The sequence below is a fragment of the Pan troglodytes genome, chromosome Y (genome assembly GCF_028858775.2).
Source record: "Pan troglodytes isolate AG18354 chromosome Y, NHGRI_mPanTro3-v2.0_pri, whole genome shotgun sequence".
Taxonomy (NCBI): Eukaryota; Metazoa; Chordata; class Mammalia; order Primates; family Hominidae; genus Pan; species Pan troglodytes.
Window position 1 is genome coordinate 32,474,428 of NC_072422.2, and position 21,707 is coordinate 32,496,134.

The 21,707-nt window shown below is 45.4% G+C and overlaps 1 protein-coding gene across 1 annotated transcript in view; it reads right to left on the reverse strand.

Moving 5' to 3' along the window:
• Positions 1-21,707, reverse strand: part of PRKY (protein kinase, Y-linked) — a 102,838-nt gene that overhangs the window by 71,835 nt on the left and 9,296 nt on the right. Inside the window, exon 2 of the mRNA NM_001193662.1 lies at positions 1,196-1,364. Within this exon, the coding sequence (NP_001180591.1) occupies positions 1,196-1,364 (169 nt within the window). The remainder of the gene's footprint in view (positions 1-1,195; positions 1,365-21,707) is intronic.

A 21,707-nucleotide genomic window follows, 5' to 3' on the forward strand; every position in this document is an offset into this window, starting at 1 on the left:
GATACTTCAGGAGCTTCCTGAGGATGACTGGAGAGAGACTGGTCATTGCAGAGGTACTTGGAGAGGATCAATGAGGCTATAAGGTGAGGGATGTCTTCAAGGGGAGCAAGGGTGGGAGGGAAAGACCAGATAGGAGGAAGTCCAGTGCAGAAAATCACGGTAGAGAGATGGGACCTAGATAAAGCAGAAGATGGGAGGCGGACAAGAGAGGCGTAGTAGCAAGATGGTGGTGAGAGGACATGGGAATTGGATAAAAGGGACCCATAGAGGGAAAAGAGAGACGTGCAGGACATCCTTGTCTAAGGCACCTGGGTGGAAATGGAATTACCCTGCTGGAATGGCCTGAATATCTTGTGTCCTCCCAAATCCCTATGTTGGATCCTCACCCACAGGTGATGGTGTTAGGTGGTGTGCCCTTTGGGAGTTCATGAGGGTGGAGTCTCATGAATGGGACAAGTGCCCTTATAAAAGGGACCCCAGAGAGATCCCTCACCCCTTCCACCATGTGAGGACACAGTGAAAAGGTGCCATCTATGAACCAGGAAGCGGGTCCTCGCCAGATACTGAATCCACCGTGTCTTGATCTTGGACTTTCCAGCCTCCAGAACCATGAGGCAAATGTCTGTCATTTGTAAATTACCGAGTCTAGGATCCTTTGTTATAGCAGCCTGAATGGACTAACACACCTACCCTAGGACATAAGACTGTTGTGTACCATCAGCTGGAAGTGTGTGGGCTGCATCTAAACGGGATATCTCTCATCCACAGTCAACCAGAAACCCAACAAAACCTGAAGCCCAGCCCCGTCCACATGACTGTGGTCCCTTAAAAACCAACTTAACCAGTTCTGCCAACAGCTATAGACGCAGAACCCAAGGAGGTGAGGAGACAAAGATTCCTGCATCGTTTTCCAGGCAGAGATACTTCGCTCACCCAGGAGAGGAGCAAGGGGCCTTGGGCACGGACTTCTGAACACAGAGCATTTCTTTTTGGACCTGGTCAGCCATGGAGGTCAGGAGCCCTGGAGGTATTCCAGCTCTAAGATCAGAGGCTGATAAGCCCTGACAGGTGGAGACTGCTGTGGCCTAAGGCTTTGCACGCAGGCCATGGTCTCAGCCCACCCAGCTTCTTATAAGAAGAGACACACAGGGGTCTAGGGAGAGTGCGTCGGGAGAGGCCTCAGGAGGGGACTCACAGCCTGATGAGGAACGGGTGGCTGACTTCCTTCAGGACAGACTTCTCATTGTGCACGTGCTGCTCCTGCTTCAGGCGGATGACGTCGGGAATGCTCATCACCTTGAGGGCGAAGAAATGCTTGGCTGTCTTCTCCTTCACCAGGTGCACCCGCCCGAACGTCCCAGTGCCTGGAGAGAGAAGAAATCGACAGAGGTCATTAAGTCTCCTGACAAAGGGAAAAACCACCGCAGCCAAGCAATCAGTGGGTGGCTGCACCAGGACAGCAAACACAGACCCCAAGTGAAACTTTCAGAGACTTTGTGTCATGGTGCATGTGGGGTGATGGCATTTAGTGAGAGGCGATCACCTGGAATTTTCCACTGAATAGAGAAATTGCAGAGAGAGAAAGAGGTAGAGAGAGGGAGACAGAGAGAGCCATCTGCTTCTTCAATTTGGGGACAAACTGGCCATAATTTCTGCAGATCAGTCTTTGCAGAGAGCACACCCACATATGCCCCACAGGCCCAGATGTAGAAGCATTACAGTAACAGTAAATGTATTTATGTAACATGTCTTTTTCTCTTCAGGCTCTCTGGTTTTATCAGTAATCCAGACAGGGTATAAAACAGGCAGCCCTCCTCAACACTGCTCTCTTCTTAAGACACACTAACTTGCTCAAAGCATGGAGTCCATATTCTACAATCTGCCATGGATTGCGATGAAGTGTTATATGTACCCACAAACAGAAAGAAAGACAACTGCAACCACTACAAATACAAAAGAAAACCAATAGCTCTACTGTATTCTGCTGGGACATTTTCAATCCAAACACTTTCTTCTCTTCCTTCCCCTCCTCCTTCATCTCTGCCTTCTCTTTTTTCTCTTCCTCAATCTTCTCCTCCTTCTCTTTCACCTCCTCCTCTATTTCCTTTTCTTTTCCACTTCCTCCTCCTCCATCTCCTCCTCTTCTCCCTCCTCTTCCTCCCACTGGGGTGCATCTAAATGAAGAAATCTAACAGTCAATGAGATATAAAAGAAAATCAAAATCTCTATAGTATCTTGGGAGCACATTTTCAATGTAAACACGCTTTGCTTGTTCCTCCTCCTTCTTTCTCCTCCTCTTCTTCTCTTCATCCTCCTCCTCTTCCTGTAACACATTGATCCTATAAGGTATGCATGTGTTCACATGCATATTGAAATATTCTTCACGTAGAATAAATGTTCTTCAGTTACTGGAATGAATGACTTTACTCTGTCGCCCAAGCTGGAATACAGTGACACCATCACAGCTCACTGCAGCCTCTACCTCCTGGGCTCAAGCAATCTTCCCGCCTCAGCCTACCTGGTTAATTTTTGTACTTTTTGTAGAGAAGAGGTCATACTACATTGCTCAGGCTAGCCTTGAACTCCTAGGCTCAAGCGATCCTCCTGCTTCAGCCTCCCAAAGTGCTGGGACTACAGGCATGAGCCACTGCAACTGATGCACGATTTCTAGAGTATCCCTAAATTGTCTTTGATCTACCTTGATCCCACAGTCAGCAGCCCCTTACTGACATGCAAGTCATTACTCAGCAATATTTTTAGACAACCCATTCACAGCTGCAGACAGAGATGAGTAACTAAAACAAAACTGCCCTCCCATATTATGTGATCACACCCACTCCAAAAAGCAGAGGAGGCTTCTCAGAAACTGACTTTCAGAGAAAGGATGGTTTGGAAGTTTATCCTTCTGAGGAACCAGCATCTGTTGACAAGCAAATCTCACCGATCAATATTGATCCATTTACCTATCCATTCATTGGCTGATACTCCTGTGCCTGCTTTATGCTAGATTGCAAAACCCACAAGAACTAGGATCTTCCAGACACCTGCACTCCCATGTTCATGGCAGCACTATTCACAACAGCCAAGACGTGGAAACAACCTCAGTGTCCGTCCAAGGGCAAATGGATAAAGAAAACATGGTACATATACACGATGGAATACCATTCAGCCCTAAAAAAGAAGGAAACTCTGGCATTTGCAGCAACATGGATGGAACTGGAGGCCATTATGTTCAGTGAAATAAGTTAGGCACAGAAAAACAAATATTAAATATTGCATGATCTCACTTATACAAGGAATCTGACATGGCTTGGCTGTGTCCCCACCCAAGTCTAATCTTGAATTGTGGCTCCCATAATCCCCATGTGTTGTGGGAGAGACCAGGTGGGAGGTAACTGAATCATGGCAGTGGGTTTTCCCATGCTGTCCTCCTGATAGTGAATAAGTCTCACAAGATCAGATGTTTTAATAAATGGGAGTTTCCCTCCTCGCGCTCTCTTCTTGCCTGCTGCCATGTAAGATGTGACTTTGCTCCTCCTTTTACCTTCTGCCATGACTGTCGGAACCTCCGCAGCCATGTGGAACTGTGAGTCCATTAAACCTCTTTCCTTTATAAATTAACCAGTCTCAGGTATGTCTTTATTAGCAGCATGAGAATGGACTAATGCAGAATCTACAATAGTCAAACTCATAGAAGTAGAGAGCAGAGAGACAGTTATCAGAAGATAGGCCTTGATAGGGAAGGGGAAATATATTGACTAAAGGATGAGCAAGATACATAAACCACGGAGATTGACCATACACCCAGTTCCTACAGTTAACAATACTGAATTGACATGTGAAATTTTTTATATAAAAATCTCACATATACAATAGTGAAATTGTATACATGAAAATTTGCTTAGAGGGTGGATCACATTATGTTGTTTTGTCTATTTTTTTGAGACAGGGTCTCTCTCTGTTGCCCAGGCTGGAGTGCAGTGGTGCAATCATAGCTCACTGCAGCCTTGACCTACCAGGCTCAAGCAATCCTCCCACGTCAGCCCAAGCATTTGGGACTATGGGCTGTGCACCATCAAGGACAGATAATTTTTAAAATTGTGACTGGGAATTTTTTATTGGTTTGAGAAGAAAAAAAAGAACACAACCATACAATGGATTTCCTTCCAAGAGTCTGGAATGCCATTGATTGCACATGGTAACATGAAAAGAATTTTTTAAAGTATTTGCTGTAAACTAAAATCCCCGTGTTGTAAAATATATAAGCTAATGAATGATGAATTTACTAGCTTATAGGGCAACTGGGAAAGGCAGAGAACCAACCTTTGCTTTTTAAGTAAAGTTTCCAATAATGAATATTTTATTGTGGCAGAAATAGAAAGTAAACTACAAAATAAAGAGAAAGTGTAAGAGGTAAACAATGTCAATAGCTGACAAGTGTTCAATTTTTTTAAAAAAGTAAACAAATAATGAAATAGTCAATTTTTAAAGTATATTATCTTAGTTAATTTGGAAATAAAATAGGTTTTATTACAGTACAACATGGTGTGGGCAAAATTAGGTGGAATCAGGTCAAAGACAGGAAGTGGGAGAAGGGCTTTGAGGACTGTGAACTGATACAGTTTAGGTGTTTGACTATGGCCACTGATGCTTCAATTGGATAAAACACAATTAGGAATCAGGAACACTGGCATCCAACCCAAGCTTATCTTGCCATTGGACCTATGAAATGGGCAACAGAGTAACCTTTTAACCTTTTAGTCTCCTGTTGCTCTTCTTTCCAACAGAACTTGCATATTATTAGGAAACATTAAATTCTTGCCACACCCTAAAACTCTAATAATGCAATGAATATGGTCCTTGACTTTTCTTCCTCTATCTGGTTCCTTCCTCCTTATTCATCTTTCTCTATCACCCACTCCAAGGAACCCATTCATTACTTGGCTGTGTTTACTGCATAACATTCTGTCTTCTTAGCACTTGTATTTGACCCTCAATGGAGATAATTCTCCATGCCTACTTTAAGAACAACAGCTATGACTCCACAGATTTTTTATACTTCTGTGACTAAAGCCTTCTCTGAGCTGTGTGAGTTATAAACACACAAAACTCAAAACACGTTATTTATGCACTGCAGCAGATCTTTGTGCTACCTTGGGGTAGATGTGGCCAGTCCCACCAATGCCACAATCAGATTGCAGAAGTATGTCGGTAAACAACCTTATTCAAAGCAGACAGAAGTGGCATGCTGTAATGTTTAAAGTTTATCAGCTTAAGTGCACAGAAGACAAAGGCAACATTTAATGGTGCTGGTAGATTTTCCTGAGGCTCTCCAGTACACATTTGCCAGATAACCATTATCCCACTTGAGTAGAAAACGTCTATTTGTAGCCTTCTCTGCAGCTAAGGGTGGCCATCTGACCCAGCTTTGCCCAATAAGACATAAAAAAAGAGTATTTTCAAGTGTTTCTAGGCAGGTCAGATATTTCCTTCCTGATAAGGGAGATCTTGAAGGTAAGTGGTCCATTCCCCACCCTAGAGATCCCCTCCGTCTCTCCAAGCTAAGTAGTAGTGTTACGCACGAGGGAAATCTGATGTGCAGTTTATGTCTTTTCTTTTAATTTTAGTGAGACCACGTCTGTAGTAAAAATACAAAAATAATTAGCCAGGCGTGGTGGCAGGTACCTGTAATCCCAGCTACTCCAGAGGCTGAGGCATGAGAATCTCTTGAACCTGGCAGGCAGAGGTTGCAGAGCTGAGACTGCACCATTGCACTGCAGCCTGGGCAACAGAAGGAGATTTTGTCTCATAAATAAATAAATAAAATCTCTCGGTTCAGAAATCTAAAGAAAAATAAAATTTTAAAATGTACAAAGTGGGGTATGAGAAAGCCCAAAAAACATGTTTCTCACTGTGAAAAGAGATGGGCTTTTCCTCTCTTCCTCAAGCCCAGCAAACCCTAAATCCCTCTTGCCTGTGACTTTGGAGGGAAGGAAGGAGGCGGCCAGCAGAAACAGAGGGAAGACAGCAGGCCACCGTGTTTATCATCATGAAGCCCATTCATAGTAAAGAAGTGTCCAGAAAGAGGAGAAACAAGGATTTAAGTTTCTTTGGTTATATTTTTAAATTTTGCTAGAACTCAAAACACTTCAGGAGATCTGTATGGAATAAACACAGGGACCGTGACATGGAATTTCACGCGGTCACAAAACGGAAAAGAAACCAACCAACCCTGAGTACTTTCCCTTGGGGTCCGTGGGTATATGGGATGGGGTGAGGAAGGTGACGGGAGAAGGACCATGTCTCACTGCAGCACATTCCCGGGAGTAGATTCACGGATGATCTCAGACACCAACAGCTGACACCATCTGAGCCCAGTTCTTCCTCTGTGCTGCAAGAGCAATGCCGCACAGCTAGCTCGGCCTTTCACAGGTCACCTAAACACAGCCAATCTCCCCTCTCCCCACTTTGTGTGCGTTGAATGGGGTGCCCTGGAAAAGATACGTTGACATCCTAATCCTTGGTACCTGTGAATGGGACCTTAGTTGGAAACAGGGTCTTTGCAGATGTGATTAAGATATACACAAAGGCTGGGCACAGTGGCTCACCCCTGTAATCCCAGCACAGGAGTTTGAGACCAGCCTGGGCAACACAGCAAGACCTCAGCTCCACTTTTTTAAAAAATGAAATAAAAAAAAGATATACATTAAGGTGAGGTCATCCTGAAGGTGGTCCAATATGAGTGGTGAACTAATAAGGAGACACAGACGCAGAGGAGAAGGCCACGTGGAGAAAGAGGCAGAGAGTGCAGTGATGCGGCCACAAGCCCAGGGACACTTGGAGCCCCCAGCAGCTGGGAGAGGCAGGAAGGAGCTTCCCCTGGAGCCTCCAGAAACAACTGGATACAACTGTAGTGGACTGAACTATGGTCTCCCAGAAAGATAGGTCCATGTCCTGACCCACAGAACCTGTAAATGAGACCTCATTTGGAAAAAGGGTCTTTGCAGATGTAATTAAGTTAAAGATCTCAAGGTGAGGTCATCCAAAATTGGAGTGGACCCTAAACACAATGACAGGTGTTCCTGTAAGAGAAGAAGAGAAGACACAGACACAGAGGAGAAGGCCACGTGGAGACGGAGGCAGAGACCGCAGTGATGCGGCCACAAGCTCAGGGACGCCTGGAGCCCCCAGGAGCTGGGAGAGGTAGGAAGGAGCCTCCCCTAGAGCCCGCAGAGGGAGCACAGCCCTGCCGCATCTGCACTTCAGAGTTGTGGTCTCCAGGACTGTGAAACAATTAACTTCTGTTATTTTAAGGCACCCAGTCTGTGGTATGTTACCAAAGCAAATATGCCCAGGGGTACAAATTCAACCAAATAGTTCCAAATTTAGCCAAGTACATTCCCTAGCAATGCTGCGAGCTCACAGTCAAAGGTGTAACTCCACCATCTCTGAGAACCTGAGAGAGGCTTCCAGGGTGGTCTGAACTGTGCAGACCTCAGCAAACAGCAACATCCCAGGAAAGAGTGGGGCTAAGGAGCTACTAATCCCTATTCCTACAAAGGCAGCCTAGACATGTCTGAGCCTTCCCAGGCCGATCACTAAGGAATGTCCACAACGCAGAGCCGCCCCAAACATGGGAGAAGACAGAAGTCTTCAAAGGAGCCAAGATGAAAAACCAAGTTCAAATTGTAAACTAGGCTGGGCAGGGTGGCTCACGCTTATAAGTCCAGCACTTTGGGAGGCCAAGATGGTGGGATCACTTGAGGCCAGGAGTTCAAGACCTGCATGGGCAACATAGCGAGATCCCAGCTACAAAAATAAAAATGAAAAATTACCCAGGTGTGGTGGTGCACAGCCGTCGTCCCCACTACTTGGGAGGCTGAGGTGGGAGGATTGCCTGAGCCTGGGAGGTCGAGGCTGCAGTGAGCTAAGATCACACCACTGCACTCCAGCCTGGGCAACAGAGCAAGACCCTGTCTCAAAACAAAAAACGACAACAACAAAAAACAAACAGGAGACTAATGGCTGATATTTTAGTCATCTGTACATAAATCCCTTCATAATCTCTACTGATGTAAGAAACACATTTTCATCCAAAAAAAATAAGGTAGTTAAGCAAGAATTTGTTAGGATTGGTCACAGGGAGAGACTACTTTCTGTGTCTCAATCTTTCCCCCTATCAAGTGTTGGTTATTTCTTTTAATCAGTACAAATATTCTGAGGTGCATAAAGATCTGACTTAAGCTGTCATCTAATTCAGCTTCTGCAGTATTTGCTAGTCTACTGAAAAAAAATCTAGTGGCTAATAGTAAATGTAAAAAAGAACCTATGAATTATGCTCTGACCTCAATTCATCCTGGAAAGCGTTACAGGGCCCTAATTCTGGCAGACTTCTATCTAAATAAAGTATTTTGCTCAGACTACCATAATAACATCACACAGACGAGGTGACTTAAAGAGAACTTTCTTCTCCCACAGGCCTGGAGGCTGGAAGTCAGACATCAAGGTGTGGGCAGGGCTGGTTCCCCGAGACCTCTCTCATGGCTTGGAGGTGCCATCTTCCTGTGTCCTCACCAGGCCATCCTCTGTGTGTGTCTGTGCTCTCATTTCTGTTTTTATTTATTTATTTTTATTTTTATTATGTGAGATGGAGTCCTCTCTTTGGCTCAGATTGGAGTATAGTGGCACAATCACAGGTCACTGCAACCGCCACTTCCTGGGTTCAAGCAATCCTCTGGCCTCAGACTCCCAAGTAGCTAGGATTACAAGCATGCAGCACCACAGCCAGCTAATTTTATTTTATTTATTTTTTTTTTTTTTGAGACAGAGTTTCACTCTGTCACCCAGGCTGGAGTGCAGTGGCACCATCTTGGCTCACTGCAACTTCTGCCTCCCCAGCTGAAGCAATTTTCTCCCTTACCCTCCCAAGTAGCTGGGATTACAGGTGCCCACCACCGCATCTGGGTAATTTTTTTGTATTTTTAGTAGAGACGGGGTTTCACCATCTTGGCCAGGCTGGTCTTGAACTCTTGGCCTCCTGATCCACCCACCTTGGCCTCCCAAAATGCTGGGATTAGAGGCACGAGCCACCATGCCCGGCCTGTTTTTTGTTCTGTTTTTCATTTTCCCTAAACCTCTTGTGTCAGTCTCCTGAGTAGCTGGGACTACAGGTACAAGCCACCACACTCAGCTAATTTTCTTCATTTTTTATAGCGACAGGGTCTGTTGCCCAGGGCAGTCTTCAACCCCTGGCCTCAAGCAATCCTCCTGCCTCAGCCTCTCAAAGTGCTGGGATGACAGGCATGAGCCACAATGCCTGGCCTAAAACAATTCTTACACACTTTCCATCTTGGGTCCTTCCTGAGAATAAACCCACCTGAACAGGGCACCTGTTCCTTCCTTCAGCCCTTCCCTCCTTCTTTCATCTGTTTCCTTCCTTCTTTCCTCTCATTCCTTCTTTCCATCCTTCCTTTCTCCCTTTTTCCTTCCTCTTCTTTCCATCCTCCTTTCTCCCTTCCTTCCCTCTCCTTTCCTTCCTTTCTCCCTACTTTCTTCCTTCCCTCCTTCTCTCTTTCTCTCCTTCCTACTTTTTTCCTTCCTCAGCCATCTCACTACTAAGCCTCATTCAAGAGGCGTCATCCCATCACAGTTAAAAGCTGTGTGACTGTGACAAGCCCTCTAACCTCTCTAAAATTCATCTACAAAATAGGGACCATAATCTTTACCCCCACTGGGTTTAAGTGAAATAACACACAGAAAGCACATCACACAGAATAATAAACATAGTAAATGAATGCATCTGTAAGTGTGAAAACATTCAAACATCGGCTTCCCAAATGTCCCATGTGGCGGTGCTTACCCAGCCCTATCCATTTGGCAAGGACTTCTCCCAGTGTGGGTGATTGTGTTGTATGTACATCTGAATAACACTGACACCTCCCCAAGATAGGCTAAGAGGAACTTAAAAAAAAAAAGAAAAAGTAAGCAAAACCAGGCTCAGTGGCACATGTCTGTAATCCTAGCACTTTGGGAGGCCAACGCAGGTGGATCACTGGAGCCCAGGCATTCAAGACCAGCCCAGGCAACATGGCGAAACCGTTTCTACAAAAAATTTAAAAATTAGCTGGGCATGGTGGCGCACATCTGTGTTCCCAGTTACGCAGGAGGCTGAGCAGGGAGGATCTCCTGAGCCCAGGAGGTATAGGCTGCAATGAGTACCATGACTGCACCACTGCACTCCAGCCTGGGAGACAGAGCAAGACCCCGTCTCAACAACAACAACAAAAAGTAAGCTTCATAGAAACAGAGCTGGTGTGTGTTTCTTCTTATTCTGCGTGGCACTGAATATAGACATTCATGAGGACCTGTGGGCTGAACAGCACAGCTCACCTTCCAGAATCAAGGATCTCACACCAGTAAGTGGGGGCTGAGAGCAAAATCTCCTGCCACAGGGCAATGGACAAGAAAAGGAGTTTGCACTCCCAACTCAGCTCCTTTATTCCAAAAGTCTGATATGTCCAAAACATAAGTCTTAAGATGTCCATTGAAGACACATAGGCAGGTCTGGGTCTCTACTTATGATCCAGAAAGAAAGTGAATGTTTTCTTTTTTTGGTTTTTGTTTTTGTTTTTTTTTTTAAGATGGGGTCTCACTCTGTTGCCCAGGCTGGTCTTGAACTCCTGGCTTTAGGCAATCCTCCCACCTCAATGCCCCAAAGTGCTAAGATTGCAAGCATGAGCCACTACACCTGGCACTGAATATACTTACTTTGTTTGTTTTAAATCTATTATTTGTTCATTATGGTAAGCAATGCACAACATAAAATTTACCATCTTAACGATTTTTAAGTGTACAGATTAGTGGTGTTAAATACATTCATAATGTCATCCATTCCCACCAACACCACCAACCATCTCCATTTGGACTTACTTTTATTTATTTATTTTTAATTAATTAATTAATTAATTTTTTTAGAGACAGGTCTTACTCTGTCCCACAGGCTAGAGCACAGTGATGCAATCTCAGCTTACTGCAGCATAAACTGCTGAGCTCAACCCATCAGCCCACCTCAGCCTCCCAAGCAGCTGATGCTACAGGCATGCAACACCATGTTTCGCTAATTTTGTTTTTGAGATCTCTTTGTTGCCCAGGATGGTCTCAAATTCCTGGGCTCAAGTGATCCTCCCACCTCAGCCTCCCAAAGTGCTGAGATTACAGGCGTGAGCGACTGCGCCCAGACTTAACTTACTTTTAATCAGAAAAGTCATATACAGGTCCCTAGTAAGCATATTAACTCAGCCAGTAATAAGGTAACATAATGAGAAATTATGTGGTGGGTCAGCAAATGGCTGATGTCAAAGTAACTTGGATAACAAAAAAATCACCATTTTTTTTAAAGATGTTTTGAGGATTATACACTTAAAAAGTAAGTTCCTTAATAAATTGTAAATGTCAGTCAACTATAAGAATTCCTAAGCCTCAGCCGGGCACAGTGGCTCACACCTGTAATCCCAGCACTTTGCGAGGCTGAGGCAGGGGAATCACCAGGTCAGGAGATCGAGATCATCCTGGCTAAAATGGCAAAACCCCGTCTCTACTAAAAATCCAAAAAAATAGCCAGATGTGGTGGCGGGTGCCTGTAGTCCCAGCTACTCAGGAGGCTGAGGCAGAAGAAAGGCATGAACCCAGGAGGCGGAGCTTGCAGTGAGCCAAGACTGCGCCACTGCGTACTCTCCAGCCTGGGCAACAGACCAAGACTCCGTCTCAAAAAAAGAAAACAAAAAACAAAACAAAAATTCTGCATTTCTTTCCTTAAACTGAGGTGCTTAAAGAACCTTCAACATGGGCATTCCAGGTGCTAACAAAACAGGATGCACCAATTCAATGGGAGAGAGAAGGTGAGGATGGATGAGCCCCAATTCTCCCTAAAATGCAAGAGAAAAAAACCCAAACATTCAATGTTGAGACATCATGGACAGAAATCTTTGCAAGAAGACAGCATCGCAGTGGCCCTGCAGAGACATCAAGAAGGACAGCATTGTGTTCCTCATGGGCACTCCAAGAGAGGTGGCCATGTGGAAAATGCACTTCAAAAAATGTAAAACCAGCCAGGTGCACTGACTCACGCTTGTAATCCCAACACTTTGGGAGGCCAAGAGGGGTGGATCACCTGAGGTCGGGAGTTAGAAACAAGCCTGACCAACATGGAGAAACCCCATTTCTACTAAAAATACAAAATTAGTCGGGTATGGTGGTGCATGCCTGTAATCCCAGCTACTCAGGAGGCCAAGGCAAGAGAATCGCTTGAACCCGGGAGGCACAGGTTGCAGTGAGCCAAGATCGCACCACTGCACTTCAGCCTGGGCAACAAAAGCAAAATTCCGTCTCAAAAAAAAAAAAAAAGTTAAAACCCAGCTGGGTGCCCTGGCTCACACCTGCAGTCTCAGCACTTTGGGAGGCCAAGGCGGGAGGATCATCTGAGGCCAGGAGTTTGAGACCAGCCCAGCCAACATGGTGTAACCCCGTCTCTATGAAAAATACAACAATTAGCTGCACATGGTGCCAGGCACCTGTAATCCCAGCTACTCAGGAGGCTGAGGTGGGAGAATTGCTTAAAGCTAGGAGAAGGAGACTGCAATAGGCCAAGATTGCACCACTGCATTCCAGCCTGGGCAACACAGTGAGACTCTGCTTCCAAAAAAAAAAAAAAAGGTAACTCAAGAAGTGGGCACAGCCCCTATCCATCTTGTCTACAGCCCGGGAGGCCAGTACATGCCACATTAGCTTGGGAGGGAACATGCTCTTGTTCCACACCTATAGATGGGTGGAGACTGGGAGCAGTGGCTCATGCCTGTAATCCCAGCACTTTAGAAGGCTAAGGCAGAAGAATCACTTGAGCCCAGGAGGTCAAGACTAGGTTGGGCAACATAGCCAGACATCATCTGCACAAAAAAATTTTTTTAATGAGCAGGGTGTGGTGGTATGCATCTGTAGTCCCAGCTGCTCGTGAGGCAGAGATGGGAGAATTGCTTGAGCCCGGGAGTTGGAGGCTGCAGTGAATTATGATAGTACCACTGCATTCCAGCCTGGACAACAGGGACCCCCACCTGTTTAAAAAAAAAAAAAGTGAAGCCCTTCTCCATAAGTGATACTTGCTTCCACATGTAGAAAGGACTTTGGAGAAATATACAAGACACATTAATATGGTCACCTGGGTGGGAGAAGAGGGCAAATTCTGCACAGGTGAGGCACAAAAACAGAGATGCATTTCATTATATAACTTTCTCACCTTTTAAAATGTGACTATCAAAATATTTCATCTACATAGGTTTAATTTATGTTAAATGAAACCGATGCACTGCATTAAATAATTGTTTCAAAGTAATGTTGATAGCAGAATGTATGAATTTAAAACTGTCAAACTCAGTTCCTTTCCTTGACATTCTCCACCCTAGGAAAAATCAGTAAAAGAACATTAAATACTATCATGTATGAAATAAGTGGGTGAAACATATGGAGATGGAGGGTTAAAGGCCTGTTTATAAGGTGCTTGGGCAGAGAATGGGCTCAACTGGGCTGCAAGAGGGAGGGTGGAGATGATCACAGCTTAGAACTTAGGCATATAAGCAGTGAGTGCTGATGACCTACGCAAGGTGTACAGGTGCACAGGGTCTCTTAAGTTGTTCTGTTTGGGGAAAGAAGGAGACACAGTTCATGTTGAACGCAGTGGACGTACTGAGGTTGAGGGGTGGATTAGGTTGAATGGTGCCCCCCAAAAATATGTCCACATCCTAACCCCTGGTATCTGTGAATAGAGCCTTATTCGAAAATAGGGTCGTTGTAGTTTCTATTAAGTAAACAATCTCCAGATGAGGCCATCCTGGATTTAGGGTGGGACCTAAATCCAACAACGGGTGTCCTTCTAAGAGACAAAAGAGAATGAATAAAAAATGGCCAGGCACAGTGGCTTATGCCTGTAATCCCAGCACTGTGCGAGGTCGAGCCAGGTGGATCACCTGGAGGACAGGAGTTTGAGACCAGCCTGGGCAACATGGTGAAATCCTGTCTCTACTAAAAATGGAAAAAATAAGCCAGGGGTGGTGGCAGGTGCCTATAATCCCAGCTACTCAGGAGGATGAAGCAGGAGAATCACTTGAACCCAGGAGGTGGATGGTGCAGTGAGCCAAGATGACACCGCTGTACTCCAGCCTGGGCAAAAGATTGAAACGCCATCTCAAATAAATAAATAAAATAAAGACACAGAAGACGAGACAGAGACACAGAAGAGAAGGCCCCATTTGGAGACAGAGGCAGAGACTGGAGTGATGTGGCCAGGAGAACCGGGACACATTTAAGGACACGCTTCTGTCGCAGGTGGCAGCTAACCTGTTTTCTCTGCACTTATTTCTGTGGCTTTTTGGGTAAAGAGGCAACTAGGGATACTGATTACACAGAGGAGGAAGCTGGAGCTCAAACAGCACCAGCAGGGTAACAGAAATTTTAAAAACGCAGAGCTCAATCAGTTTAATAGTCAAAAGCTATGAACACATCAGACTGTGAAACACCAAAATCAGGTGGTAAAACGTGGCGCTGCCCTGAAGACCTTTGAAAGGCAGAACGGATGGGGTTTCCTAAGTTTTCCTCAGTTATGATTCTACTTCTTCTAGGACCCTCTGGCTTGTGACAGTCAAAGCACCAGCTCAGAATCTGTATCAGCATACAATGCTTCAGGAAAATTCCAGAAACCTAAAATGAGTGGAGAAAAACAAAAGAAAAACCAGAGCAAACTGCAATGAAACTGAAAACAGGAAGTCAACACAGAAACATTAAAGAAACCCAAAGTAGTTTCTTTGCAAAGATTAATGCAACTGATAAACCGGAATCTGTGCTCAAAATAAAATACTGAACTGTTTAACAATGAACTAAACAAAAGCCTTAACAGATAAAATCACATCCAACAACAATTTCTATTCAACCGTGTAGGGAATATTTTGAGACATTACTGACTTTTTCTATATATTATTTTCTTTTACTTTTTTCTTCTTTTTTCTTCTTCTCCTTCCTTTCTCTTTTCCTTTTTGCTTTTCTTTCTTTTCTTTCATGGTTTCACTCTGTCACCAAGGCTGGAGTATAATGGCACAATCATAGCTCACTTCAGCCTCAACCTCCCAGACTCAAGTGATCCTCCCACATCAGCCTCCCAGGTTGCTGGGACTGCAGGCATGTGCCACCATGCCCGGCTAATTGTTATCTGTTTATTTTTTTTTTGTAAAGATAGGGTTTCACCATGTTGCCAAGGCTAGTCTCGAACCCCTGGTCTCAAGCCCTCCTCCCACCTCGACCTCCCAAAGTGCTGGAATTACAAGTGTCGAGAGACCACGCCCAGCCTGAAAATCAATGAAGTTGACAAGACAGAATTTGTTCTCAAAAGAAAACACTAAACTTTACGGATGAACTAAAAAAAGCTTTAATAAACAAAATCAAGCATAACAACTATTCTATTCGTGTCCACGGAATGTTTTGCATCTTTACAGATTTCTTTCTATATAAATATTTTTCTTTTTTCTTCTGTTTTCTTTCTTTTTATATTTTATGTCCGTTTCTTTTTTTCTTTCGTTTCAGAATCTTGCTCTTTTGCTAAGGCTGGAGTGCAGTGGCGCCATCATAGCTCACTGTAGCCTCCAACTCCTGGGTTTAAGTGATCCTCCTGCCTCAGCCTCCTGAATTGCTAGGACTATAGGTATGAGACCCACCATACACACGGCTAATTTTTTTCTATTTTTGTAAAGACAAGGTCTCACTATGTTGTATAGGCTACTCTAGAACCACTAGCCTCAAATGATTCTCCTTCTTTGACCTCCCAAAGCCCTGGGATTATAGGCATGAGCCACTATGTGTCACTTATTTCCTCTTCTATTTTTATGTTGTTGTTGTTGTTGTTGTTGTTGTTGTTGTTAAGAAGGAGTGTTGCTCTGTCCACCCAGACTGGAGTGCAGTGGCACAATCTCAGCTCACTGCAACCTCTGCCTCCCAGATTGAAGCAATTCTCTCACCTCAGCCTCCCAAGTAGCTGGGATTACAGGCACGCACCACCATGCCTGGCTGATTTTTGTATTTTTTTAGTAGAGACGGGGTTTCACGATGTTGGCCAGGCTAGTCTCTAACTCCTGCCTCAGCCTCCCAAAGTGCTGGGATTACAGGCACAAGCCACCGTGCCTGGCCTATTTTTTTCTTAAGGTGTGATTGCAAACAGAATCAACAGCCCATGAAGAGGAAATTCTAGACAAGTTGCTTTCTCAACACCCTTTTGATTTCTGGAATCTCATCCAAGCTGGATTTTGCAATCTTTTAAGAATAATTCCCTATGACATTGTCCCAACTATAAGCTAGCTCTGTCAGTGGCATCTGAACCAGAGCAACTCCATCTTGAAGAGGTGTTGGTTAACATGAGGCTGAAGCCTGCTGGGCTGCATGCCCAGATGGTTAAGGCATTCTAAGTCACGGGATGAGATAGGAGTTCAGCACAAGATGCCGGTCATAAAGAGCTTGCTGATAAAACAGGTTGCAGTAAAGAAGCTGGCCAAATCCCACCCAAACCAAGACGCCGACAAGAGTGACCTCTGGTTGTCCTCACAGCTATACTCCCACCAGCGCCATGACAGTTTACAAATGCCACGGCAACATCAGGAAGTTACCCTATTTAGTCCAAAAAGGGGAGGCATGAATAATTCACCTTTCATTTACCATATAATCAAGAAACAGCCATAAAAATGGGCAACCAGCAGCCCTCGAGGCTGCTCTGCCTATGGAGGAGCCATTCTTCTATTCCTCTACTTTCTCAGTAAACTTGCTTTCACTTTACTCTATGGATTTGCCCTGAATTTTTTCTTGCCCGAGATCCAAGAACCCTCTCTTGGCGTCTGGATATGGACCCCTTTCTGTTAACAGCTCTGTTCCCTCCACTCTGGTCCTCTCATTGCCAAGACTCCAACATAAACATGCATACCCAAATAAACGCAGGCAGGCTTCACAGGGTCCCCCTCTGCCTGCCCATCCAAAGAGATCCCAGGTGCCCTAAGCATGACAAAGCACTTCTTTCTTCTGTGCCAAGGTTTCTCTGGCCACACCTGTGTGCAACCCCTTTGTTCTGCAAAATGACTCCCAAGGGAACGATTCACCAAGGTGAAAACATCCACCAAATTAGTTGTCAACAATTTTAAAAGAACCCTCCACAGGCTGCCCTCCAAATCTCTCTGATGGGGTACCTCCCCAGTATAACATCCAAAATAACTACCTCGGAGAATAATGTAATGCCCACACACAACGCATGCTAAGTAAATGGTAGCGTGGGTTGCAAGGATCTGTGCGGACTTGTGCAATTTAACAGGAACTGCGTGAGACAACTTCCTTTTTCTATGTCCTGGTGAAAAATTCCACTGGATTTTTAAACAGGTACGAGGGCATGGAGGCCAGCAGGGAAGACATTGTATAGAAGGAAGGTCTATTTTTCTTTTTTTTTTTTTTAATTGAGGCAGGGTCTCACTCTGTCACACAAGTTAGAGTGCAGTAGCACAATCGCAGCTCACTGAAGCCTCTACCTCCCGAGCTCAAGCAATCCTCCCATCTCAGCCCCCCGAATAGCTGGGACCACAGGCATGCGTCCCCATGCGTGGCTGATTTTTTCTCCCCCTTTGTAGCAGTGGGGTCTTCTTATGTTGCCCAGGCTGGTCTCAAACGTCTGGACTCAAGTGATCCTCTCACCCTGGCCCTCCAAAGTGCTGGGATTACACGTGTGAGCCACTGTGCCCAGCCGTATTTTTCAAACATACTAAAGAATGATCAGGGTCTAAACTTGACAGTTCTGGATTAAGCAGGATGGAAAGGCCCAAACTAGTCATATGGACAGTTTTATGCCCTCCTCTCTTCTCTTCTCTCCATCTTATGAGAGAATGAGCTGCGCATGGTGGTGTGTCCCTGTAGTCCCAGCTACTTGGGAGACTGAGGCAGGAGGATCACTTGAGCCTTGTAGTTTGAGGCTGCAGCTGAGCTATTGGTTGCACCCCTACTGCATTCCAGCCTGGGCGACAGAGCAACACCTTGTCTCTAAAAAACAAAAAACAAATAAAATCATGATAATCCCTTGACCTGGCCACTGTATCATCTGACAGAAGACATGAAAGGCTGGAAGAACTGCCCAGAGGTGTCCCACAGGAAATTCCTCCGTAGGAAACTCACCATACTGGCAACAGCCTCCCACACTGACAACCTCTGTGTGGTCTCCTAGACCACAGGAAGGTGGAAGCCATCAGTGCTGGAGGGGGAAGGAATTTCCATCCTCGCACCTGAGTCTCCTCTGCAGATCATTTACATCTTCGCTAAAGGTGTTCAGACAGGGTAGGGTGAGTCTCCTGGATGCCTATTCTGCCATCATGGGAGAATAGCTGGGAGGCTTCAAATGCATCTAATGTGTTTTTGAGTGTTTTTGGTTGTTTTTTTTTTTTTTTTTTTTGAGATGGAGTCTCACTCTATCACCCCAGGTTGGAGTGCAGTGGCACAGACTCGGCTCACTGCAACCTCTATCTCCCGGGTTCAAGTGATTCACCTGCCTCAGCCTCCTGAGTAGCTGGGATGACAGGCACCCACTACCATGCCCAGCTAATTTTTGTATTTTTGGGTACAAACGGGGTTTCGTCATGTTGGCCAGGCTGGTTTCGAACTCCTGACCTCAAGTGATCTGCCCACCTCGGCCTACCAAAGTGCTGCGATTACAGGTGTGAGCCCCCAGGCCTGGCCTCTAATGGCTATTTGTCATGTTTTCTCCTACTCAGATCAAATGCAAATGCCAACTGGACTTTCACTTAAGATCCTAATAGGGAAGCAAAATGTCCATCATCCTGTGTCACCCAACACAGCACAGAATCAGAGATGCCAGGAAAACATGCCCACCCGAGAAATGCAGCGTGAAGATGCTCCAGAAAGGAGGGGCTTCTTAAAAGTATTGGTTGCATTGGTTTCATTCTTCTTGCACAAGGGAACCTTGGAAAAAAAGGGGCCTGCCAAGTTTACCCGCACACACGTGAGTATTACCAAATTCATCCACATGCCCAGGTTTCTGTGCAAACAATCTGCCCTCTAGCACCTGCGTTTCCGTCTTGCTCCTCCAGCAGGATACGAGATTTGCTTCTGGAATTCTAAAGTACATAGGTCAGGCAGAGCCTGGTGGCTCATGCCTGCAATCCCAGCACTTTGGGAGGCTAAACTAGGAGAATCACTTGAGGACAAGAGTTCAAGACCAGCCTGGGCAACATGACAAGACTCTATCTCTACAAAAAAAAATCAAAACAATAGCCTGGCGTGGTGATGCACACCTGCAGTCCCAGCTCCTCAGGAGGCTGAGGTGAGAGGATCCCTTGAGCCTGGGACGTCGATGCTGCAGTGACACCACGTCACTGCACTCCAGCCTGGGTGTCCGAGTGAGACCCTGTCCAAAAAAAAAGGAGTGAGATAATGCCGTATTTGTCTCTCTGTGCCTGGCTTATTTCTCAGAGCATAATGACCTCCAGTTGCATCCACATTGTTGCAAATGACAGGACTTTATTGTTTTTACAGGCTGAATAGTACACCACTGTGTACAGACCATATTTTCTTCACCCACTCATCCGCTGACAGGCACAGGGGTTGTTGCCCTATCTTGGTTATTGTGTGACTCAGGCTGCAGTGAACCTGGGAGTGCAGGTATCTCTTCATTGCATGTGAGTTTAAGCCACTGTATTTGTGATCCTTCATTCCAGCAGCCATGCAAGACTAAGACAGTGTGAAGGAACATGAGAGAGATCGCAGAAGTCAACCAAGAAGGGGTATCTTCTAAGAAGCCAGCTTTAACTGGGGTGACACTACAATATTGCTTTAGGAGAAGTTCCAATGTATCCCTGGATGCATTACAATTTTCACAGGGGCTATGATCTGAATTATGTCCCCCAAAAAATCATATATCAATGCCCTCACCCCCAGACTTTAGCATGTGACTGTTTGGAAATGCTGTCCTTGAGGAGTTAATTAAGGTAAAATGAAGTCATTAGGGAGGGCCCTGACCCAATAGGACTGGTATCCTAGTAAGAAGAGGAAGCTGGGTGCAGTGGTTCATACCTGTAATCGCAGCACTTTGGGAGGCTGAGGCAGGAGGATTTCTTGAGGCCAGGATTTGAGACCAGCCTGGGCAACATTGGGAGACTCCATCTCTAGGAAAAATATATATACAAAAGCTGAGCATGGTGGTGCACACCTGTGGTCCCAGCTATTCAAGAGGCTGAGGTGGGAGCGTTGCTTTGGGCCCAGGAAGCCAAGGCTGCAGTGAGCTATGATAGCACCACTGAACTCTGGGCTGGGCCAGAGCAAAATCCTGTCTCTAAAAAAATAAAAATTAAAAAAGAGGAGATAAGGACACAAAGTCGAATGGAGGGATGGCCCTGTGAGGATACAGGGAGAAGATAGCATCTACAAGCCCAAGAGAGAGGCCTTAGGAGGAACCAGGCCTGCCCACACCTTGATCTCAGACTTCCAGCCTCCAGGACTGTGGGAAAATTAATTTCTATTAAATAAGTCACTCAGTCTGTGGTATTTTGTTATGACAGTCAGAGCAAACTAATACAGTTACACCCTACATTCATTCTCGAAGGGGCTCCTGTGGCTTCCATCTCCAAAACAGAACAAGAAGACCAAGAATCCCACCACTCATGATCTCAATGGCGAAACCCCGTCTCTACCAAAAAGACAAAAATTAGCCAGGTGTGGTGGCAGGCATCTGTAGTCCCTGCTGCTCAGGAGACTGAGGTAGGAGAATCACTTGAACTGGGAGGTGGAGGTTAAAGTGAGCTGAGATCACGCCACTACACTCCAGCCTGGGCGACAGAGCTAGACTCAATAACAAAAAAAAAAAAAGTCTGCCACCATGCTCTGCAAGACCTGGCCACCAGTAGCGTCAAACTCTGTAGCGTCTGTCTCTTTCCTTGCAAAGTCCTGGGATTACAGGCTCAAGCCACCAGCTTCCTCTTTATCTTCTTTCCCATCAAGGTGAAATTCACTATAACATAAAATGAATCATTTTAAAATTGACCATCTAGTGACATTTAGCACATTCACAGTGCTGTACAACTGTCATCTCAATCTAGTTCCAAAATATGTTTATCGCCCCCAAAGGAGACTGGATATTCATTCAGCAGTCCTCCCCATTTCCCCTCCCAGCTGTCTCCCTGAGCCACTGGGTTGGCTTTCTCCATCTCTCGGGATCTGTGTGTTCTATGTTCCTCTTCATGTTAAAATTTCTTCGTCTTCTTCAGTTTCCATCTCCAAGGAGATGAGTAACAAGTGGGAGGCAAGGTAAGGAGACCCAGGGCCAGTAGCTTCTTGTTCAAGAGGATGGGGGAAATGCAGATCCCTGGAAAAGAAGACTTCAAAAGAGGCCAGAAACAAGAGGAATAATGCTGAGAAAATATAGCATGAAAAAGTGGAAGAGAACAGAACAGAAAAGCAGAGATGTTCAGTCTGCATGAAAGAGGTAATGATGGATCATCTCATCACAGCTGCCTTTCCATGGACCCTGCTGCATGGGGTGAATAGAGCCCCATCTAAATCCATTTGGGCTGCCATCACAAAACACAGTAGACCAAGGCTTAGAAACAATAGACATTTACTGCTGTCAGTCCTGGAGG